This window comes from Monomorium pharaonis, unplaced genomic scaffold, assembly GCF_013373865.1.
Source record: "Monomorium pharaonis isolate MP-MQ-018 unplaced genomic scaffold, ASM1337386v2 scaffold_26, whole genome shotgun sequence".
Lineage (NCBI taxonomy): Eukaryota > Metazoa > Arthropoda > Insecta > Hymenoptera > Formicidae > Monomorium > Monomorium pharaonis.
This window is the reverse complement of record NW_023415538.1, coordinates 21,821-48,344: the sequence shown is the minus strand read 5'-3', so window position 1 is coordinate 48,344 and position 26,524 is coordinate 21,821. Positions and strand designations below refer to the sequence as shown.

The 26,524-nt window shown below is 34.0% G+C and overlaps 2 protein-coding genes and 1 pseudogene across 3 annotated transcripts; 2 read left to right on the top strand and 1 right to left on the bottom strand.

The window, feature by feature from the left end:
- Positions 1-3,424: 3,424 nt before the first annotated feature.
- LOC118648170 lies at positions 3,425-8,581 on the bottom strand. The gene is made up of 2 exons (XM_036294475.1): positions 7,483-8,581; positions 3,425-6,975 (listed from the first exon to the last, which is right to left on the bottom strand). Exons 1-2 carry the CDS (start codon positions 8,579-8,581, stop codon positions 3,425-3,427), a joined length of 4,650 nt encoding a protein of 1,549 aa, XP_036150368.1.
- Positions 8,582-11,175: 2,594 nt separating this feature from the next.
- On the top strand, positions 11,176-15,749 carry LOC118648168. 2 transcript variants are annotated; one of them, XM_036294473.1, is made up of 7 exons: positions 11,176-12,275; positions 12,373-12,499; positions 12,572-12,809; positions 12,919-14,026; positions 14,725-14,791; positions 15,126-15,294; positions 15,563-15,749. In XM_036294473.1, exons 1-4 carry the CDS (start codon positions 12,241-12,243, stop codon positions 13,089-13,091), a joined length of 573 nt encoding a protein of 190 aa, XP_036150366.1. In that variant the 5' UTR covers positions 11,176-12,240; the 3' UTR covers positions 13,092-14,026; positions 14,725-14,791; positions 15,126-15,294; positions 15,563-15,749. The 2 variants fall into 2 exon arrangements, with proteins under 2 accessions (XP_036150366.1, XP_036150365.1); XM_036294472.1 differs by lacking the exons at positions 11,176-12,275; positions 12,373-12,499; positions 12,572-12,809 and having other exon boundaries at positions 13,129-14,026.
- A 3,812-nt stretch (positions 15,750-19,561) lies between these two features.
- On the top strand, positions 19,562-24,991 carry LOC118648169 (annotated as a pseudogene).
- The last annotated feature ends 1,533 nt before the right edge of the window (positions 24,992-26,524 follow it).

Sequence of the window (26,524 nt, the reverse complement as noted above, 5' to 3'; positions counted from 1 at the left end):
CCGCGATACATACATCTTTTCTTTGTAATTGCCTGGTTTGGGTGACGAAACAAACAGTTTTTTTCTTTAAGAGATTATTATTTTTTATATTCCCCTCTATACATGAACTTTTTACTGTACGTGTCTGTTGCTTTGTCTTTTTCGTGACGTAATTATGTATATATGATAGTAACCACGAACTGTAAGAAGAAATTTCAGAGAATTATATCATATAAGTAGTGTAAATATTGTCGTAATTTGATGAAAAACATAATAAAAATTTTCATAATTCCTCCTGGCCCGCGTTTACTATTTACCATAGTAATTTTTACCATAAAGTTTTTCCGTGTATTATAAATCTATCACAAGGATTAATTTTATTAAAAATATAAATATCCTAGTTATTTAATTTTTAATTAAGAATATAAAGTTGAAAACAAACATTTTATTTGCTTGTCATTTCCATTTTAACCGATAAAATTTTCTAATGTTTTTGAAGAAGCATAAATTTGTTTCGAGCATATGATAACAGCTTCTTTTAAAATTTATAATGACAGTTTACGACGTTTCAGACTATCATGAAAAAATGTTTTTTATTAAAAGTAATTGTATTTATTAAAAAATAAATTTAGTAATCACTTCTTTAAGCATTAGATCTGACATTTTTTGTACACATGTATGTACACGTACACACATATTTTTTGTCGTTAGAAAATTTTATTTTCATTAAAAAAGGTAAGGAACTATCATAATTCAAAGGGAGAATTTAGCGTTACGCGTCGCTTGTGTGTAGTTAATTGGACTGTTCTTTTTCGCTGCACTGCTACACTGGTGCAATAAGTTAGAGTGAGAAAAAATATTTTTGTCTTACTTTAATCTGTTGCACCAGTGCAGCAGTGCACAGCAGTGCAGCGAAAAAGAACAAGCCAATTGTTGCTTGTTGTAACGACTCCCCCCGCGCACCTAGCAATCTCAAGGTTCAAGCGCTAGGGAAGAGTGGCCCGCCGCGGCCGGGCGCTCAGCGCGCTTGCATTTGCCGGTAGGCCGGGCTAATACAGAAAATTTTACAAGTCACTAACTTGTTAACTATTGCGAAAATAGAAAAACGGTAAAGACTTTCCTGTTCAGTTTCATGCGCTCTACCTGCTCATAAAAATCCCATAAAAAAATACCAGACACCCTACACTGTTAGAAATATTTGTGAATTTACAATACCCTTACAATAAAATGTGTTGTAAATTTACAAATCATGTGACGTTTTACTGCGATTTCACAATATTTGTGAAATTACAATAGAAATTTTCTGTAAGTTTACAAAATTGGCGCGACGCGGATGCGCATTAGCGATTTGCGCATATCGCGAGGTCCCGGGTCCCGGGCCGGCTTGGCCGACTAGACGAGCTTTCTGTCGCGGCCCGCCGCCATTGTATCTTCTCATACTATTCGTGTGGTGCTGCGTGGTGATTGCCCGGTCATCTGTGCTTCTATATATTTCTGTGCTTCAAGATAAGAGGATTGACTGCTTCTGTGCATTTTTGTGCTTTAGGATAAGAGGATTAACTGATTCAGGTAAGTCAGCGAAAATATTAGATGCAACAGTCGTGTGCTTGCACGAAGAAACGTTCGAGACGGTTTCCCCCACTCAACGGACCCCCGGCCCCCGGCCGGCGCGGGCGCCGTGCAGACGCTCGAGAATTTTCTTTGTCGCCTTATATTTTCGCTACTAATATAACATTTTTATATGATATATGTGTATAAGATATATAATATGTGGTATCGATACATGTAGCGTAGCATCCTGTCTCGCGAATAATTACGACACCACGCGTTTTTCCAGATTTTCCCCAATTTTCTATGTGTTCTCATCATATGACGCAATTTTAACTAACACCATCAGATTTCTCGCAAAAATTATAAGAAATACAGTTTCTTTTACTTTTTCTTAGCGGAGTAAAAACAGATTTTTTTAATTATAAAAAGTTAAAATAAATTATGATTTTTAGAAGATCCTTGAACTCTTAGCAATTATTATAAGGGCCTTCTAGAAATAAAAATTTTATACTACCGCCATTTATACATATGTTCAGCTTTAATTATCATTCTAATATAATTTCAGATTTTTAGAATGTATCACTGTCATTTTTGTACATATACATCCAATTCTTGGGGTGATAATCTTCAACATCAACAATTCCACAAAAGTGTATCTGATCAATTTCATTGTGGATACAACAACTGCCGTAAATTTTTTAAAAAAGAAAACAATTTACGAATGCATATGATTCGCACACATCGTGTTTCTATCAAAACTGAAAGCATTTCGTCAAAAGTACGTCTCGTTAACCAAAATGCTCAATTAATTTGCACTGTGCTTGTGTGTAAGAAAGTATTTCAAAATTATTCTGAATTTTTAAAACATCTTAAAGAGCACATCAGAAATGATGTACGTGTAAATTGTCCGTACAGTAATTGTAATAAGGCATATGAGAATGTCCAGTCCTTCACTGGACATTTAAGTAAATATCACCGGAATCTGTGTTTAACATATACAGAAAACGATAATATTAATAATGAATATGAAAATTTGCCAGTTGAAATAAATGCATTATCAACCGATGAGGCTCCTGCTGTTTCTATTAATAATAATGAAAATAAAGACGAACTATTTTTAACGTATTGTATCGTCGAAACCTTCCGGTAAGGATAAGTTCCGCTATTTCGATTTTTTGGTGGGAGGTTGAATAAATGAAACGTTTGATTGAGCTCAGGGACAAACCTTTATTGCTCGTAGGGGAAAAGCCTTACGGCATAAAAACCCCTCAGTGATTATACAAGTTAGTAATGCTTCGACTACTCGTATCGTTATAACGTTCGTATTATAATTCGTATTATACGCGGGTACGCGGGGCCCCGGTACGCGAGTCAGACTCGCTACACTGCAACTGCGGGATAACCCTGACAGTTGGTGAATTGTCTTATGATAAACGTTCGAAGGTTATATAAAAGTATATACTAAAACAATTACACGAATAATCGCACTGACTTTAGACTAAATACGTGACCGTACTAGACGAGATCTCGCACAGAAGTGAGTATCCTTTTCGCTGACCCTACGTAACCCGCTACCCCTACCTTGTAAGGTAGGCGGTCATAGATTCACGGTCATTCGTTGTTTTACACCGTGGGCGGTCACAAGTTGCATCATCTTGTCTAACATCCCCACTTCATGCTACGGGAACTTCTCGCTTGTTCTGGAATTTTCTAAATCTGTTCTACGGAACATCCTCCCCCCGTTGAGAGGTAGCGATCAACATATGAAAAATGATGTATTATTACATAATATAATGTCGATACGTCACTGTATACGTCCTTCGGGTTGGCGCTTATCCGAATGCGATTATTACATAACTGTCGTAAGAAAAAACAATGGACAAGTTCGCTTAAACTACGAATCGGTTGTTAAAGGGCACAATAATTTCGTGTTTCGCTTGAAGATTCCTTGAGAAGTCTTGACGCTGGCTACTCTGACCAGCCCGTCGTCTCCAGGATGTAGCTCCACAATCCGCCCAAGCTGCCACCGCATGCACGGTAAATTTTTGTCGATAATTATGACAATCGAGTCACGTTTCAGTTCGGTATTGGACTTGGTCCATTTTTGTCGTCGTTGTAATTCCGTCAGATATTCGACGTGCCATTTGCGCCAAAAGTCTTGTCGGGCCTTGGATATCAGTCGCCAGGAAGTAAGGCGATTCTCTGGAACATATAAGTAATTATTTTCAGGTAGCATCGTGAGCGGTCGCCCCACTAAAAGGTGTGCAGGCGTTAAAGCCAGGGGGTCATTAGGGTCGGTAGATATAGGGCACAAAGGCCGTGAGTTCAGTATGGCTTCGATTTCAATGGCTAGCGTATTGAGTTCTTCATATGTGAATAAGCGGTCTCCTATCACTCGTTTGAAGTGATGCTTAAATGACTTGACTGCAGCCTCCCAAATGCCCCCGAAATGGGGAGAGAGGGGAGGGTTAAAGTGCCAAGAAATTTTGTTTGTAGTCGCAAATTCGTTTATTTGAGTCTTAAATTCGGCTGATTCATATAGGGCGTACCATTCGCGTAATTGATTATTAGCACCTATGAAATTTGTGCCATTGTCCGAATATATGTGTGCTGGGATGGCTCTACGTCCCATGAACCGTTTTAATGCCGCTAGAAATGCTTCCGTGGACAGGTCGCTAACGATCTCGATATGAACGGCTTTTGATGACATACAAATGAAAACGCATCCGTATACTTTGACTCGGCCTCTGTTCCGTTGCTTTTTCTCCTTTACGAACATTGGTCCGAAGAAATCGAGTCCCGTATGATTAAATGCGATCGATTCGTTCAATCTTGATTTTGGTAAGTCGGCCATTTTATACTCAACAGGTGACGCGCGGAATCTAATGCAGCGTACGCATTGTCTCACTATCTTTCGTATCTGATTCTTTCCGTCTAATAACCAAAAGCGATAACGTACTGCATAAAGTGTCGTTTGGATGCCGGCGTGATAATTTTTTTCGTGAACGTTTTTAATAATTAGATCAGTTACGTGATGATGTGACGGTAATAATATCGGGTGTTTTTGCGAAATGGGAATGGCGGCATTTCGCAGCCTGCCACCCACGCGAAGTAAACCTGATTGATCTAGTATTGGACTTAACGATGCTAATTTTGAGCCCTTTACGTCTTGTGAATTTGAAATTCTAGTAATCTCATTCGCGAATTGTTCATTCTGTATCAGTTTTAGTATTCGGACCTCCGCCTCGCATACCTCTTGTATCGTAAGCGCGCCTTTATTTCGGTTTGACGGTAACATTCGTAAGCAATACGCAATGGCGCGAGTTAATCGCGTATAGGAGGAAAATCCGTCGTATATGTATCTTGTTTCGAGTTTTGAGGATAGTAGACAAACGGCCTTTTTTAACCCGGGCAGATCTTTAATGGGGATTTCAATTGACTCTGGCCAATTCTCTTCGGGCCGGCTTAGCCACGCGGGGCCGTCGAACCACGATTCATTTTTTAAGAACTCCCGCGGGAACTGACTTCGCGACAACGCGTCCGCCGGATTATGTTCGGATTTTATATGCCGCCACTCGAGACCGTCTGTTATCTTTTGAATTTCCCCCACTCGATTCGCTTCAAATACCTTAAGTGTCGCGGGGGCCTTCTTTAGCCAATGAAGTACAATCATAGAATCGCACCAAAAAGTAATTTTGTTCGGGCACGAATTCCATGAATTCGACACTTCCTTAAACAATCTTGCGAGTGTTAAGGCCCCGCACAATTCAAGTCGCGGAATTGTTGTTTCTTTAAGGGGGGCCACGCGTGTCTTAGAGCACCATAACCGCACGAGGGTGTTGCCCTGTTCGTCGCAGGACCGTACGTATAAGCAGGCGCCGTATCCTATCTTGCTAGCGTCGCAAAAACCGTGTACCTGCACGTTTTTGGGATTATTAATTATTAATTGACGCGGAATAGTTAGTCCGTCGATCATATTTAGCTGTTCTGTAAATGACAGCCATGACGAATGCAAAACGGTGGGTACAGATTCATCCCACGAGATTTGCGCCTTCCAACATTCCTGCATTAACATTTTTGACGCGAGAATGATGGGCCCGAGCAGCCCTAACGGATCGAATATTTTAGCGATTTCCGATAGTATATGCCGCTTAGACACCCGCGAGATAGGTTTAATGTGCTTGACGTTGTATAAAAATTCGTCGCGGCGCGCGTTCCACGAAATTCCGAGAGTTTTTAGGATCGGATCTTCCTTCGTAAGAAATTCTACGTCTATTGTTCGTTCGTTCAAGCCTTCCAGCGCTTGTGGGTGGTTCGATGCCCACTGACGTATATTGAAACCGCCGCGCCTCAATATCGATATAATTTCGTCGCGTATTCGTTTGAGCATTTCTAAGTCGTTGGCCCCCGTTAACAGATCGTCTACGTATAGATCTCGGCGTAAGATTTCCGCGGCGACTGGAAATGTCTCTCTTTCATCGATCGCGAGTTGTTGAATTGACCGGATAGCGAGGAATGGAGCGGAGGATATTCCGAACGTGACCGTGTTGAGTTGGAAGGTGGTAATTTTGTTGTTGTGTATCCAGAAAATTTTCTGATATTGTCGATCGTCCGGATGTATCCAAATTTGCCGATACATTTTTTCAATGTCGGCTGTTATTACGTATCGATGCGTACGAAACCGCGACAAATGTTCAAATAGTTTATCTTGTACTGTAGGACCGACCATTAAAAAGCTATTTAGAGATGCGCCCCTATCCGTTTTGGCTGACGCGTCGAAAACTACTCTCACCTTCGTCGTGGCGCTCGTCGTTTTCACGACCGCGTGGTGGGGAAGGTAATATCCGTTTCCAGAGTCATTCGGAATTAAAGACATATGTCCGAGACTAACATATTCGTCTAATACTCGCGTATATTCCTGCTTGAGTATCGGATTGGCTTCTAGTCGTTTTTGTAACCCGTGGAAGCGACGCAATGCGATTGAGCGTGAATTTCCGAAATCGTACTCTTTATGACGGAATGGTAATCGCACAACGTATCTGCCGGACTCGTCGCGTGTCGTATTCTGTATGAAATGTTGTTCACATTCCGACGCGTCTGAAATTTTCGGTCGCTCCGATGTCGTATCCTCGATTAACCAGAATTTTGCGATTTGTTCATGCAATTTCGTTAGCTGACATGAGGCTACGATTCTTCCGTCGTTCGATGTTAGTCCACCGACGACGACCCATCCGAGTTGAGTCTTTTGTAATAATAAATCACCATTGTCGCGCGACAGATTAATCTGCCCTATTGATAATAATGATAAGGTAGCCCCGGATCCTATTATCATATCTACTGGTCGTGGTAGGTGAAACTGCGGGTCGGCTAATTTAATATTTGTGGGTATATGGATTACTTTGCGCGGAAACGTACTGCTCGGTATGTTGTCGGCGATTTTCGGTACTACCAAAAAAGAAAGTGTCTTACTAAATTCGTTATGCCACGAACGGAATGAAATTTCGACCGACCCGCTCGAAACTGTATTTAAATCATTAATTGCCCCGATCGAAATGGCGCACGGTCGTATAGGGAGTCGCAGGGTCCGAACGAGGCTCTCCGTTACAAAGTGGGCCGTCGCGCACGTGTCTAATAATGCGCGACATCGAATGAAATGACCACGAGTCCCCTTAACGCGAACGACAGCGCTCATCATTAATTGAGAGAGGGGGTTGCAAGTGATCGCGTTCGAGGTCATTGACCTTAGTCATTCCGACTTAGCCGCAGTTGCTAGCGTTCGAGATTCCGACGGCGTTGTTTCGGAAGACCTCGTGTTTGACTTATATGCGTGGTTATGTAACAATGAATTATGTGGTTTTTTGCAGAATTTGCAGTTTACTCGTTGGCAGTCGCCGGGATGTTTGCGTAAACAATTTCTGCAAATGTTGCTGCGCCTTATCAAATCCCACCTACGCTGAATTGATAACCTTGTGAATTCGGAACATCGATACAACGGGTGATCGTCCTTTTTGCACGCCGGACATTTGGTGGACGCGTTGGTGACAAAAGCGCGCGCGCCGGAATCGTTTTTGCGTATCTTAACCGCAGCCGGTTCTTTCTTGGAATGCGATCTTTTATTGTTCGGTTCGACATTTGATGAGGATGGGCTCGTTTCTCGCGCGGCCATTCGAAACGCTTCTCCCGTTATGAACTCGCATATTTGATCAAATTTGGGTGAATCTTCGAAATTGAGGGTTCTTTCCCATTCCGTGACAATACTGGACGGTAATGCGCGTTCCATTATGCGAACCGGAAGATATGGATCAAGAGTTACGTCTAATGACTCGAGCATATTCATATGTTGTCGCATATCGTCTACTAATTTCATTAATTCTTTAGCGGTGGTCTCGCTCGATGACGCCGTATCCGACGGCCGACGCGAGTCGTCCTTGCGCGCACTCGGCATCAACGCGAGAATGGCATCGAGATGTCTCGCTCTCAAAATTCGTTTTTTGTTATATGATTTGTCGAGCAAATTCCATGCGTCCCGGTAACCTTTTTCGCTCACGCTGAAAATCGAGATTTTCTTCAGTGCCTCGTCTTGTAACGAATCTCTCAAATATATAAATTTTTGCAAATCGGTAATATCTTCGCGTGCGTCGATCATTGTGTTAAAAGTGTTTTTGAATGTTAACCATTTTTCCAGACTGCCGTCGAATTTAGGTAGCTCCGCGACTGGTAACTTAAGTCTACGCGTGTTATTGTCGACCGGAATCGAAGTCGCGTTTAAGTTTACCGCCGATGTTGCCGCCGGCGCTTCCTCCTCGCAATGCGTTGCAATCGCGTAATATCGATTTTGAATTTCTATTAATTCATTCGAGTATTCGTCCGGTTTCAATAATTCGAGCTCATTATGGGCCTCCTCATAAGCGTGAAAGAGGTCCGTAGCACGCTTCAGCCGCAGTCTTAAATTGACTTTACTAACTCTATCTTCCGCGATCAAATTTTCGATAGTGGTCAATTGGATCTTCAGCGCGGTTCGACTCTGATTTATTTGTTTTACGCGATTCATGTTGAACAGGCGTCGTGTTAATAACTTGATCGGAATTCACTCGAAATGCAACAATAGCCCGCAAGAAGAGAGAGAAAGGTAACACCGCAAAAATTCCTCCTTATTTTTATAAGGGGAAAGCGCGTGACAAAGGGGCGACCGGGCAAATCGTCGAGTGTCTGTCTGACCCTTTTTTTTGTTGAGGCAGACTGTCGCCGGGAAGATAATTTATGACGACCAGATGTCTCAGAGGGTACGTCGATCGTATTCTTATTTTCTCCGAAAAAGAAAAGAAATGCCAATTCGGATCTGCACGGTAATCGAGTGGATAGACAATGCAAGGTATCGAGCCTAAGAAAACAAGTTTGACTCTCCCTCAATGTGCGGAAATTTCCGTCGCGACAATTGGTGACGTCGCGTTTCGAACGTGTTTCTACCTGCTTCCTATTTCCCTCCTCTCGTTGCAAGGCACCCTTCGTGAAAACTTTCCTTCCCGCGAATTAGGTGAAAAATGGCATGTTATTTATCACTATTTCTCGGCACGATTTCGAGATTAATACTTAATGAAATCCGATTCAGCATATGTAGGTGGGAGAATGTAACGGCACGCAAATTGATGAATTTACCGTTTAAATGTGGTGTTTTACGTATGTTAGTGTGATAATATATTGGCGGATACTTATATTGGATGCAGTAGATCCTCGTTGTCGGCGTGGAGCTGGGCGGTGTGGCACTGGAGACGACTGAGGTGGCTGCTGGTCGATCGACGGCTCTCCGCCGCGTCGATCTTTTCGTTGCTCGACGGCTCTCCGCTGCGTCGAAATTTCGGTTGATCGACGGCTCTCCGCTGCGTCGATTTTTCTTAATGCACAACACTCGCGGAGTGTAAATTCAGACCTCACAGGAGGCACCAAAAACTGTATCGTCGAAACCTTCCGGTAAGGATAAGTTCCGCTATTTCGATTTTTTGGTGGGAGGTTGAATAAATGAAACGTTTGATTGAGCTCAGGGACAAACCTTTATTGCTCGTAGGGGAAAAGCCTTACGGCATAAAAACCCCTCAGTGATTATACAAGTTAGTAATGCTTCGACTACTCGTATCGTTATAACGTTCGTATTATAATTCGTATTATACGCGGGTACGCGGGGCCCCGGTACGCGAGTCAGACTCGCTACACTGCAACTGCGGGATAACCCTGACAGTTGGTGAATTGTCTTATGATAAACGTTCGAAGGTTATATAAAAGTATATACTAAAACAATTACACGAATAATCGCACTGACTTTAGACTAAATACGTGACCGTACTAGACGAGATCTCGCACAGAAGTGAGTATCCTTTTCGCTGACCCTACGTAACCCGCTACCCCTACCTTGTAAGGTAGGCGGTCATAGATTCACGGTCATTCGTTGTTTTACACCGTGGGCGGTCACAAGTTGCATCATCTTGTCTAACATCCCCACTTCATGCTACGGGAACTTCTCGCTTGTTCTGGAATTTTCTAAATCTGTTCTACGGAACACGTATATTGCTCAGTTTTACTTAAAGCTTGAAAGCCAGTATCTCGTTCCTGTATCTACAATTGATCATCTTGCAGCTGATATAGAGAATATGTATAATCATGGGTGGCAAAATATATTGGACAATGTTCGTCAATGTTTAAAACAAGAGAAAATATCGGAGAGTAACATAAATAGAATATGTAAAGATTTAACTTTAAACGATCTGTTTCTAAAGAACAATAAACTTTTGAATAATAAGTTTAAAAGAACTAATTATTACATGCATAAAAATACATATGTAGCGCCAAAAAAAATGAAACTAGATACAGATGCTGAAGGTAAAGAAAGCTTTTTCTACTACGTTCCAATTTTAAAAACTATAAAGGCAATGTATGCAGATAAATGTATAGAAGCATTTTTAGACTTACCATTACCAAGTAGTACAGATATTTTTCAAGATTTTATTGATGGTAAAATGTTTAAAAAAAATGAATTTTTCGCAAAAAATCCTAAAGCAATTAAAATTATATTATATCAAGACGGTTTTGAGATAGTAAATCCTATCGGATCAGCAAGAACGAAGCATAAAATTTTAGGAGTATATATGAGCCTTGGTAATCTTCCCGATTATATAAGGACACATATTAATTCAATTCAATTAGTGGCTTTAGTAAAAGAAAAATTATTTGATCATAATAAAGTGTATGGTCCGATAGTTAAAGATTTACAAATATTAGAAACGTTTGGAATTGAGATTACTCCAAATAATATAAGAAAAGGAGGTCTAGTTTTGATAGCTGGTGACAATCTGGGTAGTCACGTTCTTGGTGGTTTTATGGAAAATTTCAGTTTTGCAATTTACTTTTGTCGTTATTGTATTATAAAGCATGATTTTTTTACAAGTAAAAAGAAATGCAACAATAGCATTGAAAATACGTCTAATAAAAGCAAATCATATGAACGTAAATCTTTTGAATTACGTACTGAGGTATCTTATAAATCAGCTGTAAGTACAATGTTGATAAATAATCAAACAATTATGGCATTAAATTTGATTCTGTTTTCAATCAATTGCAAAGCTTTCATGTTTGCAAGCCTGGTTTACCTCCATGTTTAGGTCACGATTTAATGGAAGGAGTTGTTGCTTATGATTTGGCTCTCATTGTGCAAGAATTAGTACGAAAAAAGTGGTTTACATATGAACGATTAAATTGCAAAATTGAAAAGTTTTTTTTATCACCTGAAGACTCTAGAAATAAGCCAGTGAAAATACAACCAAATTGTGATAGAATCGTTGGTGGAGCTTGGGAAATCCGAACACTCTTGAGATTTATGCCACTCATGGTGTACAATGACGTTAAAAATAGCAATGATCCAATTTGGCATAGCCTTTTACTTTTAACTGAAATCATGGAAATTGTATGCGCGCCTGTTATTCATAAATCCTTTCTGCCTTATTTACAAGTAATCATTAATGAATATTTAGATTTTCGAACAGAATTATTTATGAAAAATTTACGCCCTAAACATCATTATTTAAGCCATTATCCTTATCTTATTGATCAATTTGGTCCTTTAATTAAAGTGTGGACATTAAGGTTTGAAAGTAAGCATACGTATTTCAAAAGAGTAATTCGAAATATAAAAAATTTTATTAATGTTACACAATCTTTAAGTATAAAACACGAGAGATTACAGTGTCTTTTACGGTCTGGTTCTGATATGCGAAATTTAGTTGATGTGCATGAACCCACTATTTTCAACGAAGAGCTGTATTCAGATGCAATAAGAAATGCAATACGATGTGCTAATATTAAATTTGATATTTTTGAATGTGATAAAATAATATTTAAAGGTACTCTATACAAAATTGGAAATGCTGTGGTTATTCGTCAGAAAAATTACCAATATGGCGTTCAGATTGGAAAAATATGTCTTATATTGACTGATTCAGAAGAAATAAATATTAACATTGTTGTAGAACGTTTCATTACAACCTTTAATCCTATATTACGCTTTTACGAATTGATGTTTGCCACTGAAAATAAAACATACGAATGCTTAAATATTAACACGTTAAACCATGTTCCTCTTCATATTTATACATTAGACACTATAAAAGGCATTAAATTGAAGCATGTCTTGGTTAATGAGCGTATTTAAATTTATAAACGAAAATGCTTTATAATACTGGAAACATCAAGCAACATTAGTATGTTAATTGTATTATTTCAAAATAGTGACTTCTAGATTTATTTAACTAAGTATTAATTTAATTTAAATACTCTGTATTTTAATTGCATTTTCAGCAAAATGCCCATATTTAAAGTCATAGGACAAGAATTTTCAAGAAAAACTTTAGTAGTTTGCGATAATCTCAAAGATTTAATTAATACAAGCATACAGCATTTAGGACTTCCAAACGTGGAATATACGGTAAATATTCGGTAAAATATACAAATACACTTGAAACTTATATTGGTTATGCTGGTTTTTCGAATCTTATAGGTTGTATTACAAGATAAAACTGAAATACATGATGATAAAGTTTTAATAGCTCTGTCAGATAGCTCCCCTACACCGGTTACAGTAACGCTTATCGAAAAACAAATTTTATGTGGCCAAAATGACGGACTTTGTACTGATACTGAGTTAAATAATCCGGAAAATGAAATGCTACTCACAGTATTAGATTCAAACTCAATACAAGATCAATCTGATATAAAAATTATACCTATTATTTTAGGTAAGGTAAATAATAATTTTGTTGTTGCAAATTACTATATCGATTAAAGTATAATTCTTTTAAATTTATTTGGTTGTATAATTTACTTAATAATAACTTACATTTGCAGATGATACAAATTTATCAATATCTAATGACAAGTCAAACGTCAGTCAGTCAAAGGATGTTTTATCAATGGTAGATTTAAAAGAAGTGGATCCTACAAGTACAAAAGAGAATGTTCCTATTATAGTACTTCTGAAGGAGCATCTGCCATACAATACTCCAATCCGATACCAATAAGTGTCAACAGTATTAGTACAGATTTGTACGAAACAGAACCGATACCATGGTACAAATTTCCGAAGCAGCTAATAGAAGCATGCGAAAATGGAAAAACACCATTGCCTGCTCATAGACGTGCTATGATTTCAATTCTTGCGGAATATCAAGTTCATCAGTTAAAAACTGAATCTAGAAGTACATCTCGAAAAATAGCGCAGCGAATAGTACGCAAATACCCACAATCATTCTTGGATGAAATTGATGGTGCAGTTCTAGGAGATGGATCAGAGTCACTATTTTGTCAATTATACACCAAAATACATTACAATCGACGCATAAAATTGGCAGCAAAAATGCAGGAATCAGCCGATTCTTCTGGTTCAACGGTAGAAAAAAAAGATAAGAAGTTACAAATTTGTGAGACCGATGAGTACGGCTGTGTAGCATATGAGCCTTCATTACCATTTGATGAAACAATGGATAGTCAGCGTGTGAAACAAAATTAGCTTAAGGAAGAATCAATTAAATCAAATCGTAATATTCGCATTAAAGAGATGCTTCAACAAACTTATCCATTGCAGAGAATCGAATTTAATCATAGAAAAGGAACAATTTACTCCTGTCTGGAAACATGGCCGCTTTTAATGGAGCCAAAATATTTAATTCAGCATGCTTCTATACTATTAGGCAAAAAAGTCAACACCATATGGAATCAAAATGTGGGAAAAATATATAAGAAACTTCATGTATTTATTGAAGAGTTTACTATTAAGCATAAACTGAAAAAGTCAACAAACAGAAAAACGCAACTTCGAGTACTTAAAAATGTATTAACTGAATCTGCAACAGCGGCTAACGATTTAGCGTCAGAAACTCCATTGATTTTGGCGATTTTTCCGTTAATTTTACATTATTTCCAAGAAAATCCAGACATGATGTTCAGAGTCATTAATGTGAGTGCATTTATTAAATATTACTTGAAAAAATATGATCTAAAAAGAAAATATTTCATAATTTTTTAAAATAATCATTAATCATTATATTACCAATTATGTACACATATTGATTTACTTCTTTAATTTAAATTAAATTTACTAACTTGTTTGAAATTCAGCACTTAGAATGTACGTACAGATATGCCTCTAATACTTACGACAGAGTTACGTTCCGAAACTTCATTCGTAAATCGAATTTATTTATAAGTTAAATAACATTTATATTTTATACGAATAACACATTTTTTATTCAAAATAATTATTTTATTACTAAAAACGATTACAGATCTGTTTAGCAAATAATTAATTTTTTTAAATATAATTCTTAATGTTTGCTATTATAAAATTAATATTTAGCTTAAACACAAATTAACTTCAACAAGTGATTAAAAAACAAGATTATGTTTTCTTAAAAATAAAACTTTTAATATAATAATTAGCATTATAAAATTAATATTTCATTTGGATTACTGGTTAAATGCTTCGTTAATCAGATTTGTTATAATCTAGTTGTTTATTTTTAGTCTATAGCATGCCGCTTGTATGTAAGTCCAAAAATTCATAAGTCGAGATAATCGTAAGAAGTGGATATATATCTGTATTTTATATTTTATTTCATGTAATTAATGTATAGTAAATTAATATATACTTTTTAGGATACATTGACGGAAGAAAGACTCGAATCATTTGCGGATACTTCAACTCCTCTATTAATTATAGAAGGTGTATATATTATTATTACTATTATTATTAATATTGTTGTTGTTTTTTTCTTGTTGTTGAAATTCAAAATTACACTGTTCAGTCGGAGATGCGTGAATAATTCCGACACGCATTTCATACGACTCCGGCTAAATAGCAATTTGATTTTATATGTGTATTTGTATGTGTAAATATGTACACTTATTTATACACATATATACATGCACATACGCACACAGTAAAAATTAGTTTCAATTTCAATTTTTTCAATAATATTTATGTATATCCATGCTCAGATCGTTCTAAATTGTATTTGGTTTTATTAATATTATTTTATTTATATATTATATTACAGGAGCATCGCTGTTTGATGAAAATACAAGCTGTGCAGTTATAGTAGAGGGCAAAATTTGTTGTAAGACAAAGTCTATTTTACAGGGATTTGAATTAACATTCCTGATGTATTACATCTTCAGCTTATGTTATTGCAGAAGTACATCTAAATCTCTGGAGTTTATACAAAGGTGTAGTAATATTTTTATAATTTTTGTCATAAATGTTATTATCGTTGTCGTTATTAATAAGTTATTAAATTTTCATAACTATACATTATACCCTGAACTTATTAGATACATTTTATTATTAAATTAAGCAATTCAAACAAATGTTTTATATAGGGTTTAAAAAATCATTTAACATTAATACGGTACATATAAATACTAAATGATTTTTTTAAGATCCTGTATAAATATTCATTATTTTAATTAATATTGCATGTATTAATTGTTATAGAATTTTCTTCAGTGTTAATCCAACGGGGACGACAAAATCGAAGTCAAAGCGATCGACCTACGACCCAGCGGTTAAAAAATTATATGATTCTATTAACATAACATCATAAATGCATAATCGTTAATGCAATTACGTACTTGTAACTTTCAACTGGGATGAAACAATAAGTACTGTTATAATATGAAAACAATGTCTAATCATTTATTATAATATTCGAATTTTTTTCTATTCTAATATAGTATTTTCTATTCTAAATATAGTAGCACCATAATTCTAAAAAATGTTTTGTTAGAAAAAATAGTAATATTAATAAAAACGGCAAATATATTTACTTTATAATACTTTTACTTTAATGTTGCTTCATTAAAATTAAACTTAACTAATATATCATTTTATATATTTTGTATGTGTGTGCTATTTTACTTTGTTCATTTAATTAAAAATTAAATTAAAGTTAAATATTTTTAAATTTATTTTTAAAAAATTAATAATTTATACAAATTAATTTAAACTATTAAATGTAGTTCTATAATATGTAATATTATATACATATATAATATTTAATATTACATATATTTAATACAAGTTAATTTTCATTACGCATAATATTTACATTTCTAATTAAAATAATTTTTCTATTTAAATTATATACTGCTTGTGTGAATTATAATAATATTCTACGTATTTATCATTACCTAACAATAATACTAATAAGAAATAATTAATTAAATTGACAGACATGCCTATGCATGCATACATTGTTAAAAATTTCTATTGTAAAATCACAATAAAAGTGTTGGAAGCTTTTATCCAACTAAAATGTGCTGTAAATTTAAAGTACAGTTATGTTGTGAAATTACAAATAACATCTTGTGGTAACACAACATAGCTGTACTTTAAATTTACAGCACATTTTAGTTGGATAAAAGCTTCCAACACTTTTATTGTGATTTTACAACGGAAATTTTTAACAGTGTATATACAATTAGTATTATAGTTTTCATAATTTTAGTGTATTGTTTAATTTAGTGTATTGCTCTAAAAATAGTTCTATTGCAAAATTAATTATTACATATGCATAATGTACCATAAGTATAATTTCTATATAAGCTGATACGTTTATATGTATATTAAAATTAGAGATTAGTCATCTTTTCGTCACGGAGCAAACTCAGATAGCACAGATGATCCTTTTAAGTTCAAATAGAATTCACCTTTTTTTATTCTTTAAGAATTTACATAATCTGTTCGAAATGAGTTCAAGAAGAGTACCATATTTAAATTTGTTATAAATTTACATAATTTAGTCAAAATGAGTTAAAAAAGAATTCAATATTCAAATTAGTTATGAATTCACATAATTGATTCGAAATTAGTTTAAAAAGAATACCACATACAAATTTATTATCAATTTATATAATTTAGTCAATATTAAAATTCTTATAAAGAGCCGTAACATTATAGAAAGGTATAATAAATATAAGTGTCTTTTTTTTTTGCTTTTGACAACGCATAAAAATTTTTATAACACATTTTTTGATTTTATTAAAAAGAACATAAAAATATATATCTCTTTGTTATTTGTCAAAAATACTATTATTATCTAAATAGTATATAAATACTTTATGCTATTATATATATAGTATATGTATATATATATATATATATATATATATTATTTGTCATAAATTTGATATATAACTAAATAAATATTTTTTTTATTATAATAAATATATAATAATGCGTTTAATAAAAAATTTCTAAAAAAAATTGTAAAAAAGTACATTATATATTTTTATATAAAATCAGGAAATGTTAATTCAATAATATACTACAATAAAATATGCGAAAATTTTATACATAATTTATACATGTATAGTAACAATAAGAGAGTTTCTCATTTATAATAATAATATACTAAATTCTCTATTTTTGTAGCAGTATATTTTTAAATTAACATTTCTTAAAATTTCAAAAATCCTTTATTATTTTTTTTTACACCAAAAAGCAATTCCTTTTTGTACTATAAAAAAATCATAATAAATTCAAAAAAGTATCTCGATAAAGTTTTATTAGAATACTATTAAAAAATAATTTTAATTTCAATGCGAATTCTTATAGAACATAAAATGAACTTTATATGCATTACAAAAGGGGCTCAGAATTTGTGACATACAAAAGAACTTTTTTTGAACTCTTAAGAATTCTTTTGGTGCAGAAATGGGTTAGAAAAAGACTTCATTTCAAAATTTGGGTGTTCAAAAAGAATTCTTTTCGAATTCGTTGTGCTATCTGGGAAGTCATCTTTTCGTCATTAAGTAGCAGATACTGGAGTCAATTTTTGGTCATACAAAAAATGCATGACTATTTCGAATCAAAATAAAGTCATTTTGACTTTTTGTTGACTTTAGTGTGTTCCTTGGAAAGCAGAACATGAAGTCATGATGAAGTCAAAATGACATCATAATGCGTCAAAGCTTACGCAATTGTAGATTACCGTGCGCACCTGCACGCATAGGCAACCCGTCATACTGACCTATATGTTGCTGCAATACTCTGTACATACGACTCTTCCGGTTAATCTGAAATCGTTTTCTTCAAATTTCACAACGGTCTATTTTTTGTTAAAAGATGTAAAAGATAAAAAATATCAAAATGATTGTAAAAAGTAAAAGATAATAATATTGATTAATAGTGGTGTTATTCTGTAAATTTTATTTACTTGCCATTCTGTAAATTGTTCCATCTTAAAAAAAAAAACTTAGTGTCTAGACTCTAAGTTAGTAACAATACTGCCAATTTTATTTTTACTTTAAATGTTACACTTTTGACGTTTCGGCCAGACGTTTTCTGGTCTTTATCAAGTGTATCTACAAAAGACACAAAAATACCAAAAGAATTCAAAAAACTACGATCGAAATTTTTAAACAAAATTTTAAATAATATTATTACCTACTTGTATAAATCAAGTTAAATGCATTACAAAAATTAATCCATTATGCTTTCACAAAAGTACGTTGAGTGATGTAATGAGATACGTGTTAGACGGGTCTGTACTCCACAATTTTGTCATTGGAAAGAGAGGATCGTCGAAAGTGAAGATATCAAGTTTAACAACATTAGTTCGAGAAACAGTTAAAAATAACTAATCAGAAGTAACTACACTATTCTTACTCCGTTGAAAAGATGAGATGGAAATTCAGATGGTTATTCACATGTATGTGGATTCCCATGGATTTTAGATAGTTTTGTATGAATTCCGTACAAACCATCTAGATTTCCATCTTATCTTTTCAACAGGGTATAATTCTATCATACACTGCATTGAGATTCCCCGTGTCTTTTTGAAGATTAATATTATTGTTGAATTTTTTTATGTAAAACATTTCGGTGAATTCTCTCTTCCTTTATGTTTTTCTTTATACAAAATGTTAGGTTTTAACCAGTCAAATTCATGATTCATTGTTAATCGATGATTAGTGACTACATTGTGGCTGACAGACGAGCTTTTTATGTTGCGCTGGTGTTCTTTAATTCTATTCTCTAAATGTCGTTTTGTCTGTCCAATGTAGACCGAATCACAGTCGTAACAATTAGTTTTGTAGACAAATCAAGTTCGGTCTTCTTACAATTGTTTACTTTATCCTTTCCCCTTTTTATCACGCTATTGAATGTTTTAGGTACAATATACCGTACGTACATCTATAAATTTGTTAAGCATACGTCTCACATCTTCGCTAAATTTTTGACATATGGCAATGCTATTACTTTACTTATGTCTGTCTCTTTACTAAACAAATTATTATTCGTAGTATCTACATTTTCCTGGTTTATCAAAAAATTGAATCGTTTATTGATCTGTTTATTAATTATTTTGGTCGGATCTTTTCAAAATTAATTTTTATTTTAATTTAAGTTAAATTAATCTTAACGTAACTTTAACTGAATTAGTATTTTATTTATGTAAATTTTAACTTAAATGAATTAATTTTATAATCCATTAACTTTAATTTAATATTTAGTTAAAAAAATATATTAACTTACCTAACCATGGATATGTTTCAAGTATACCTTTAAAAAATTTTGTGAAAGAAAACTAACATTTTTATACCATGTTTGAAAAAATTACATTAATTGCACACAGGTGCAAATTCGTATCGATTTCAAAATTCAATAGTGATCTGCTCGAAGGCTTGGCTGAGAATTTTTAGACATGGAATATATAGTATAGAATGCTTACTTTTTTACGTAGATGGCTTTACATCATAGAATTAGTTCTTGAAATAGTTTTATAGTTTTAAAAAAGTGCTGATGCAAATTTGCACCTATGGATAGGATACCCTTCAATCATTATTAATGATAGATTAATTTTATATAATAAACATAAGAATTATTCTTAATTAAATAAGTCTTTTTATCAATCTACTTGCATGCAACGCAGCACAAAAGTACAATAAGTTTTTCATAGAATTTTGAGATTTCATTTAGCAGATTACGATATAAAGAGGGTGGAAGGATAGAATTAACTTATTTCTTTTGTTAACGGAGAAACAATCAATTAAAACGGGGAGAGCAAGAGACCAAGTGCTTGAACGGCAGAATGACAATGAGAGATAGACGCAGGCTCGACGAATGAGTCAGATGGTAAAAGAGACGTAGGAGAAGCGCGGCGGAGCCAACGCGGAGGCGAGACTGTGCCGAGCAATGGGTCTCTGCGGGAGTCGCCTTACGTCGCTCACACATGTCACGTCGCGCTAATTGAATTTTAACAAGACAACAGTCATTTGCTTACCACGATACACAGACGAATTCGAGAATCATTTAACGCATCTTTACCCACCAACGTTTCTTTCACAACTGCGCAAGAACGCGATTCGACGTGGATCTCTCTGGATCACATAATCCATACTAATAGTAATCAGTTTGAATCTTTGTGTGTGTGTGTGTGTACGCGCGCGCGCGTCGTGTATTAGTAGCAAATACTATATTTTTATTGTTTCTAAATCTTTTCTAGTATATAACATAATTATTATAGTTTTATTTCCAGCTGCCACCTATCAAAAAAATTAATTTCACATGAATTCGTTAGTATTACGTTAGTATTACAAGAGTTTAAGACTTTATTAAAGTTTTTTAATTGAATTAAATAAGAGACGATATCTTTCTCGAGCAAAAGCCGCGAGAAACGGCGGACGGATTGAAAGGGTGGTGTCTAATTAAGAATTTGCGAACGCAGAAAGAACGAGCAGTTTAAGAGGGACAAATGGTCGATCGTTTTGAGTTAATAAGCTTAACGGACGAAACGACAAACCGCAGCCGCATTATTGGGCAAAGCGCTCGAGAAATTCCTTACCCGAATAGATAATGATAACGCGAATTGGAGTAATGCCGTGCATTACTCCAATTTCTGCATTTTATTTAAAAATGTGATTACGATATCGATGATATCACGATATTTTCTCTATTTTCAGTGTAAAATATCTATTTTCATTTCACGTTTATGTTTATATTGTATTCGCGTATTACTATATTTGACTTGTATTTGTCAACTATTGACAATCGCGAACAAAACCCATACAGCACAGAGAGATTGCAGAAACATTACATAAATATTATAATGTAATAAATAATATACATTTTGAAATGTTACTGCAATATTGTTGCGACTTTACAGTAACATTAAAATGTCCACCTTGAGTACACTGAAAAAAAAAATTGCTAGATACAAATAAATATTTTTTGAATAGTGCTAAGAATATATTTTATAGAAAATCAATAATATTTATTTCAAACAAGTAATATTTCCTAAATTATAGAAAACTAGTACTTGTTTTAAATAAATATTATTGATTTTCTATAAAATATGTTCTTAGCACTATTCAAAGAAATATTTATTTGAATCTAGTTTCTTTTTTTCAGTGTAGCATTGCAATAACATACTAATTTCACAATAATCTTAAGACATATTTATAATAATGTTTTATACTATAATGCAGTGCTTTATTATTTCATAAGTTATCTCTCTAAAATATTCCTTTTTTGATGATTCTACCTTTATATTTTTTATGTAGAATAACGAAAAGAAATCAATTAATAGTATTAATATATATTACAATTTTGCAAACTCCAATAATGTATAAAATCTAATTTTTAAGAATAAGTTTTTTTTACATTAATTTACTTACGCCGACGTGTGTGCGCATGAATAAATGTAGATATGTATAAGTTTAACTTTTAGTAATCACCTCTGAAAAATACAATCAGTAATAATCACATAGGGTATTTTGACTCCCAACGACTTTGAACGCTTACCGCACCAAAAATATGCATCCTATCGACAATAAAAAATTCTTATTATTTTATAATTTTCTTTAATGTACAAATTATATCTATAATGCAATGCATTAAAGAAAATTATTATAATTTAAATAATCAATTTTCATATTAAAGTATTAAAAAAAATTATTGAAAAAACGAAAAAGAAACTTTTTTACTAAAAAATGTATAATTTTTTAAATTTTTTATAATTTTATTTGACAATTTAGGGTTTTACTTTTGAAATATGATACTTTAAAAAATCTCAGAAAATTTTTAACTAAAAGAGGGAGAGAGAGAAGCAAGTATTATTATGTTTTTGAAAAGAACTATAAGAATATGCAATAAAAAATAGGGGATTCTATTTAAAACATTCAAAGTGATTTTGTCCTGACTTTGACCCAAGATCAAGTTTACATTTTTTTCATGTATCCTTCTTCAAATTAAGCAATTTTTGTCTAAAACAAAGAAAGTTTTCCGCTATGGAGTTGGTCAATAATGCCTTCCTACATATAAACACACAATTTAGAAATAATATCTTTTTAGACTAACAGTCATGATACACAAATAGTTTGATGTGATACGCCTAGTTGTTACTATCCCGAATGCGGCTTATTTCATGTAGGAAAGTGTCTGAACATATTATATATCAATAAAAAATATTTTAAATAGTGACTATAAAACATGTTTGTTTTGAACATTTCTAGAATATTCGCTAGAACATTTTTTATGAAATATCACAATTGTATGTTCATGTAATGTTTTTACAATATTATATTGAAATATCACAATTGTATGTTCATGTAATGTTATATTGCAACGTTTCTGCGCTGTAACTAAAAACTGTAGTGCTGGGAATATTTATTTTAATTACAGCAAATGCAATTTTGTTATAGCGCGTGTTAAATTCTTGAAAAAGACAGATATGGGATGTATTGCTTATATGAATTGGTACATATGAAAATTTCAACGCTTGATAAAGTTTTATCTACGACTCTATATCTCGCTTTACATCCTGTAAGAACTAAAATATAAAGATGCTTTCACACTTGCGCTAAACATCCCAGCAAACACGAAGTTACATGTAACGTGCCTGTTAGTTATAATTTCCCACTCAACAATGTAATTGTAATATAACACGTGTGTTATATTACAATTACATTGTTGAGTGAGAAATTATAACTAACAGGCACGTTACATGTAACTTTGTGTTTGCTGGGATTATTACTGCTACGAATTCTTTCAACAATTTCGAAAATTTCAGATTTATTTGAATTGCTGCAATTGTTTTTTAAAAACAAACGTACGAGTGCAGACACGTGTACAAGACAATAATATGGAAATCGACATCAACATTAATGATGTATTGCAAGGTACGTAGAAGATGTTGTAACTTTATAGATTTACAATTTTCTAGTTATTTTGCCTTTTTTCACGAGTAAACGCAACGTATCATTTCGATACACACTCTATACGCGAAATTCTGTTAACAGAAATGATAACATTTCTGGAATGCCTTCGCGAGGCGCACCTTCCACTTACACTCGAGAATTTACGAGAAAAACTGTTGATACGCTCGAAAAGCATTCTGAACGTCACAACGACAATGATGGCTGGAATATCGGAACCTTATTTAGACATGAAACCTGGTTCAAAAAGCTTATTATGGACAAGGAACGGAACCGATTCGGAGGAATACATAGGAATGTGTGTAGAAGAATCTCAAAAAACATATCCAGACCCATTCTGATCGCATGTCCGGTCATCAGGATTACTACGAAACCTTTGAGAACGAAAGACAGATCGCGAGTGCATCAGCGAATATATATTCCGGGAAAAAAATGACGATCGGGACGAGAGCCAAATGCTCATTGGAATTTACAAGAATCTATCAGCGATGCAAATTAAAAGCAATGTTATAAATGTGGCCCGCTCTTCAGGAGAGAAGGAAAAAAATTGTTTCTATCGGAAAGTCGTGCTTGCTGGACCGCATTGATTGGATCGTATCTGCTCATCTATCGAAGCGAACGGCACAATCGACCGTACGCAATCTATCCAATTCAGGGTTACATGGCTCGTCCAGCACCGAATATGATTCCTCGTGATCGACAAAAGAGCGATTCGGCCTTTGAGATGTACAGTCCTGGACGTGAAACATTACAGTTTATCGCGAGGACACCGAAGGACATGGATCAATGGATAGCAAAGATTTGCGAAGTGGGATGTCGTAACAAAAAGGAAAGAGAGAAGAAGCGGTCTATTGTCGAATCCTCGCTAACGGATCATCACAAGACGATGCAACATGTCGAGGGTATTGGGGTGCAGAAAAATCACCTGTCATCGATAAGTCAACGACTAAAGCCAAATCGAGTGATGACAAATCAAGCCAAGTTGAGCATAAAAATACAGATGAAAGAGCGCCTCCGCTACCAGCTCGAATACCACGGAGGCTCCCCTCTTTACCTCCTGATAGCCCTCTCGTGGAAGTACTCTCTTACAGAGCGACTGTTGAGGGTGACGACGAGGACGATAATAATATTTATCATAGAATCGAAGATTTGAGGAACGAACGCGTTATCAAAATATGATATTGTCGAAAAAAAAGCAGCCTGACGAGAGGCAGCAGCAGGAAGCTTTCGAAAACTGTTCAAACTGTCGAGTATGACGACATTTGTGCATCTAACGAGAACGTGGTGAGCAAGTTCCGCGCGCACGATGTACTAGTTTTTCAAGAGACATACGACGATGTCATTACATCTTTGCGAATTGACGCTACGACCACTGAGCCGGAATCAAATCAAAATGCATTTCGTGTCGATGACGAAAAAAAAGAAGAATTTTACGACGATGTAGAAGTAAGTTAGTTATTATACTTACTCTAATTTTTCGTACAAAAAATATTCAAATTTAAGTGTTAACACACAATTTTGGAAGTTTTCTTTCAAAGGAGGATATGCATTTTAAGCATGTTTTGGAGCGTGCGGGGATCATATGATCGAATTTTTTTTTTATTTAGTTTTAATTAGAGACCCTTTACTAAGAAACACGACAATCCTGAATTCTGAAACAAAATGGCGACGATGTATATACTGATTGTAATTGTGATTGTGATTGAACGTTTGAAGTCATAATAAGTTTTAACTCACAAATAAGTAAGGCCATAAAACAAAAAAAAACATTTAAAACATAAAACATAAAACATTTAATTATTTTTATGAAATGGAAGTATTTTTCAAAGATGTATTCCTTATTTAAATAATATAAACTGTAAATTTAATTAAATTTTTCACTCAGAAAATGACTCATGTCCGATATGACTCATTACAAAATTGGTCATAGCTTATTTGATAAAATAATAAAATATTTTATTCGATTTCGAACTAGAATTTTGTGCAAAAAACAACCAGTGTTTAAAAAAGCAATATATAACAGTAAGACTATGGCAATGCATTCTATTGTTAAATAATAAACTATCTTGTAATGTTACAATTTACTTTTCTTTGTATCTTTGCCCTTTCCATATCCTACCGCGCGCTAATAATATTTAAAATGGGAATATGATTGAGGACAGTTGATTGGTTCCACCATATTGTTTCACAGCCAATAAAAAACATATACAGGATTGTCGCGTTTTTACAAGGGAACGGACAGAACTGTCCCTCACCGAATTTTAATGAGCTTTAAGATATGTTGTAGAATATGAAAAAAATATTAAGGCCTATATTTTTTTTTAGCGGCGTATCTCGATGTTTAGGTGTTGAAGACACATCCCTCGAAAATAACGCGTTTTTTCGTTTTTGGCGAATATCTTTGAAAATATAAGGTTTATGAAAAAATGATTTATATAAAAGTTTTATGGTATTTTATACTCTTTATAATAGTATATTTACAATAGTATATTTAGATTTTCAAAAAATTTCAATTTTTTTAATTTATCCCACCCCACCCCTTTTTTCAAAATTTTGAAAATTTTTGTAAGGATAAAAATTAAAGAGCATTAAAAGCCAAATCCATCTAAATGCAATGCTTTGCGCGGGCTCAAAAGCTCTTCCTTTTTTTGGGGGGGGGGGGGTAGGGGAAATCCTTTACGCACACCCGTTACGTTTACTTTTTTTCCGGGTTGTGTGGGACTCCCAAGGCATCTTTTTTTCGCGGGTGTTTTTTTTTTTTCAAGATTCAATTGCGACCCTCCACCTTGGACTACCCACTAAAACCCCCTCCTTTTCTTTTCTTTTTTTAATAATAATCTCTTTGCTCTTTCTCACTTATTTCTTTCTTTTCTCTTTAATTTTTTTTTCTTTACATCTATTTTTCTTTTTTTTTTGTTTTCATTTTCTTCCTTTTTTCTTTTTTCTTTTTCTATGTTTTTTTAATAGTTTAATTTATAATATCTCTCTGTATATTACATTTTTTGTATAACTTTTTTTTTTTCAATAAGTTTTCCTTTTTCTTTTTTTATCTTTACATTTTCTTTTTTTGTTGCTCTTGAAAATGCTACATAAAGTTGACCATGTGCAAATACTGGATTTGTTAAATATATTCCGACTTTTTCTAAAGTCTGTCCTTGTGACTTATTTATTGTCATTGCAAAAGCTATTCTTATTGGAAACTGTCTTCTTTTAAATTTAAATGGTAATTCCCAATCAC

Excerpts from the sequence above, each read along its gene's own strand:
- LOC118648168 (XM_036294472.1), top strand. The coding sequence starts at position 13,628 with ATGCTTCAACAAACTTATCCATTGCAGAGAATCGAATTTAATCATAGA. Across the intron at positions 14,792-15,125 it reads TCCTCTATTAATTATAGAAG|GAGCATCGCTGTTTGATGAA; the intron begins GTGTATATATTA and ends ATTATATTACAG. Across the intron at positions 15,295-15,562 it reads TCTCTGGAGTTTATACAAAG|AATTTTCTTCAGTGTTAATC; the intron begins GTGTAGTAATAT and ends TAATTGTTATAG.
- LOC118648170 (XM_036294475.1), bottom strand. The coding sequence starts at position 8,581 with ATGAATCGCGTAAAACAAATAAATCAGAGTCGAACCGCGCTGAAGATC. Across the intron at positions 6,976-7,482 it reads CACAAGGTTATCAATTCAGC|TACCGAAAATCGCCGACAAC; the intron begins GTAGGTGGGATT and ends CTTTTTTGGTAG.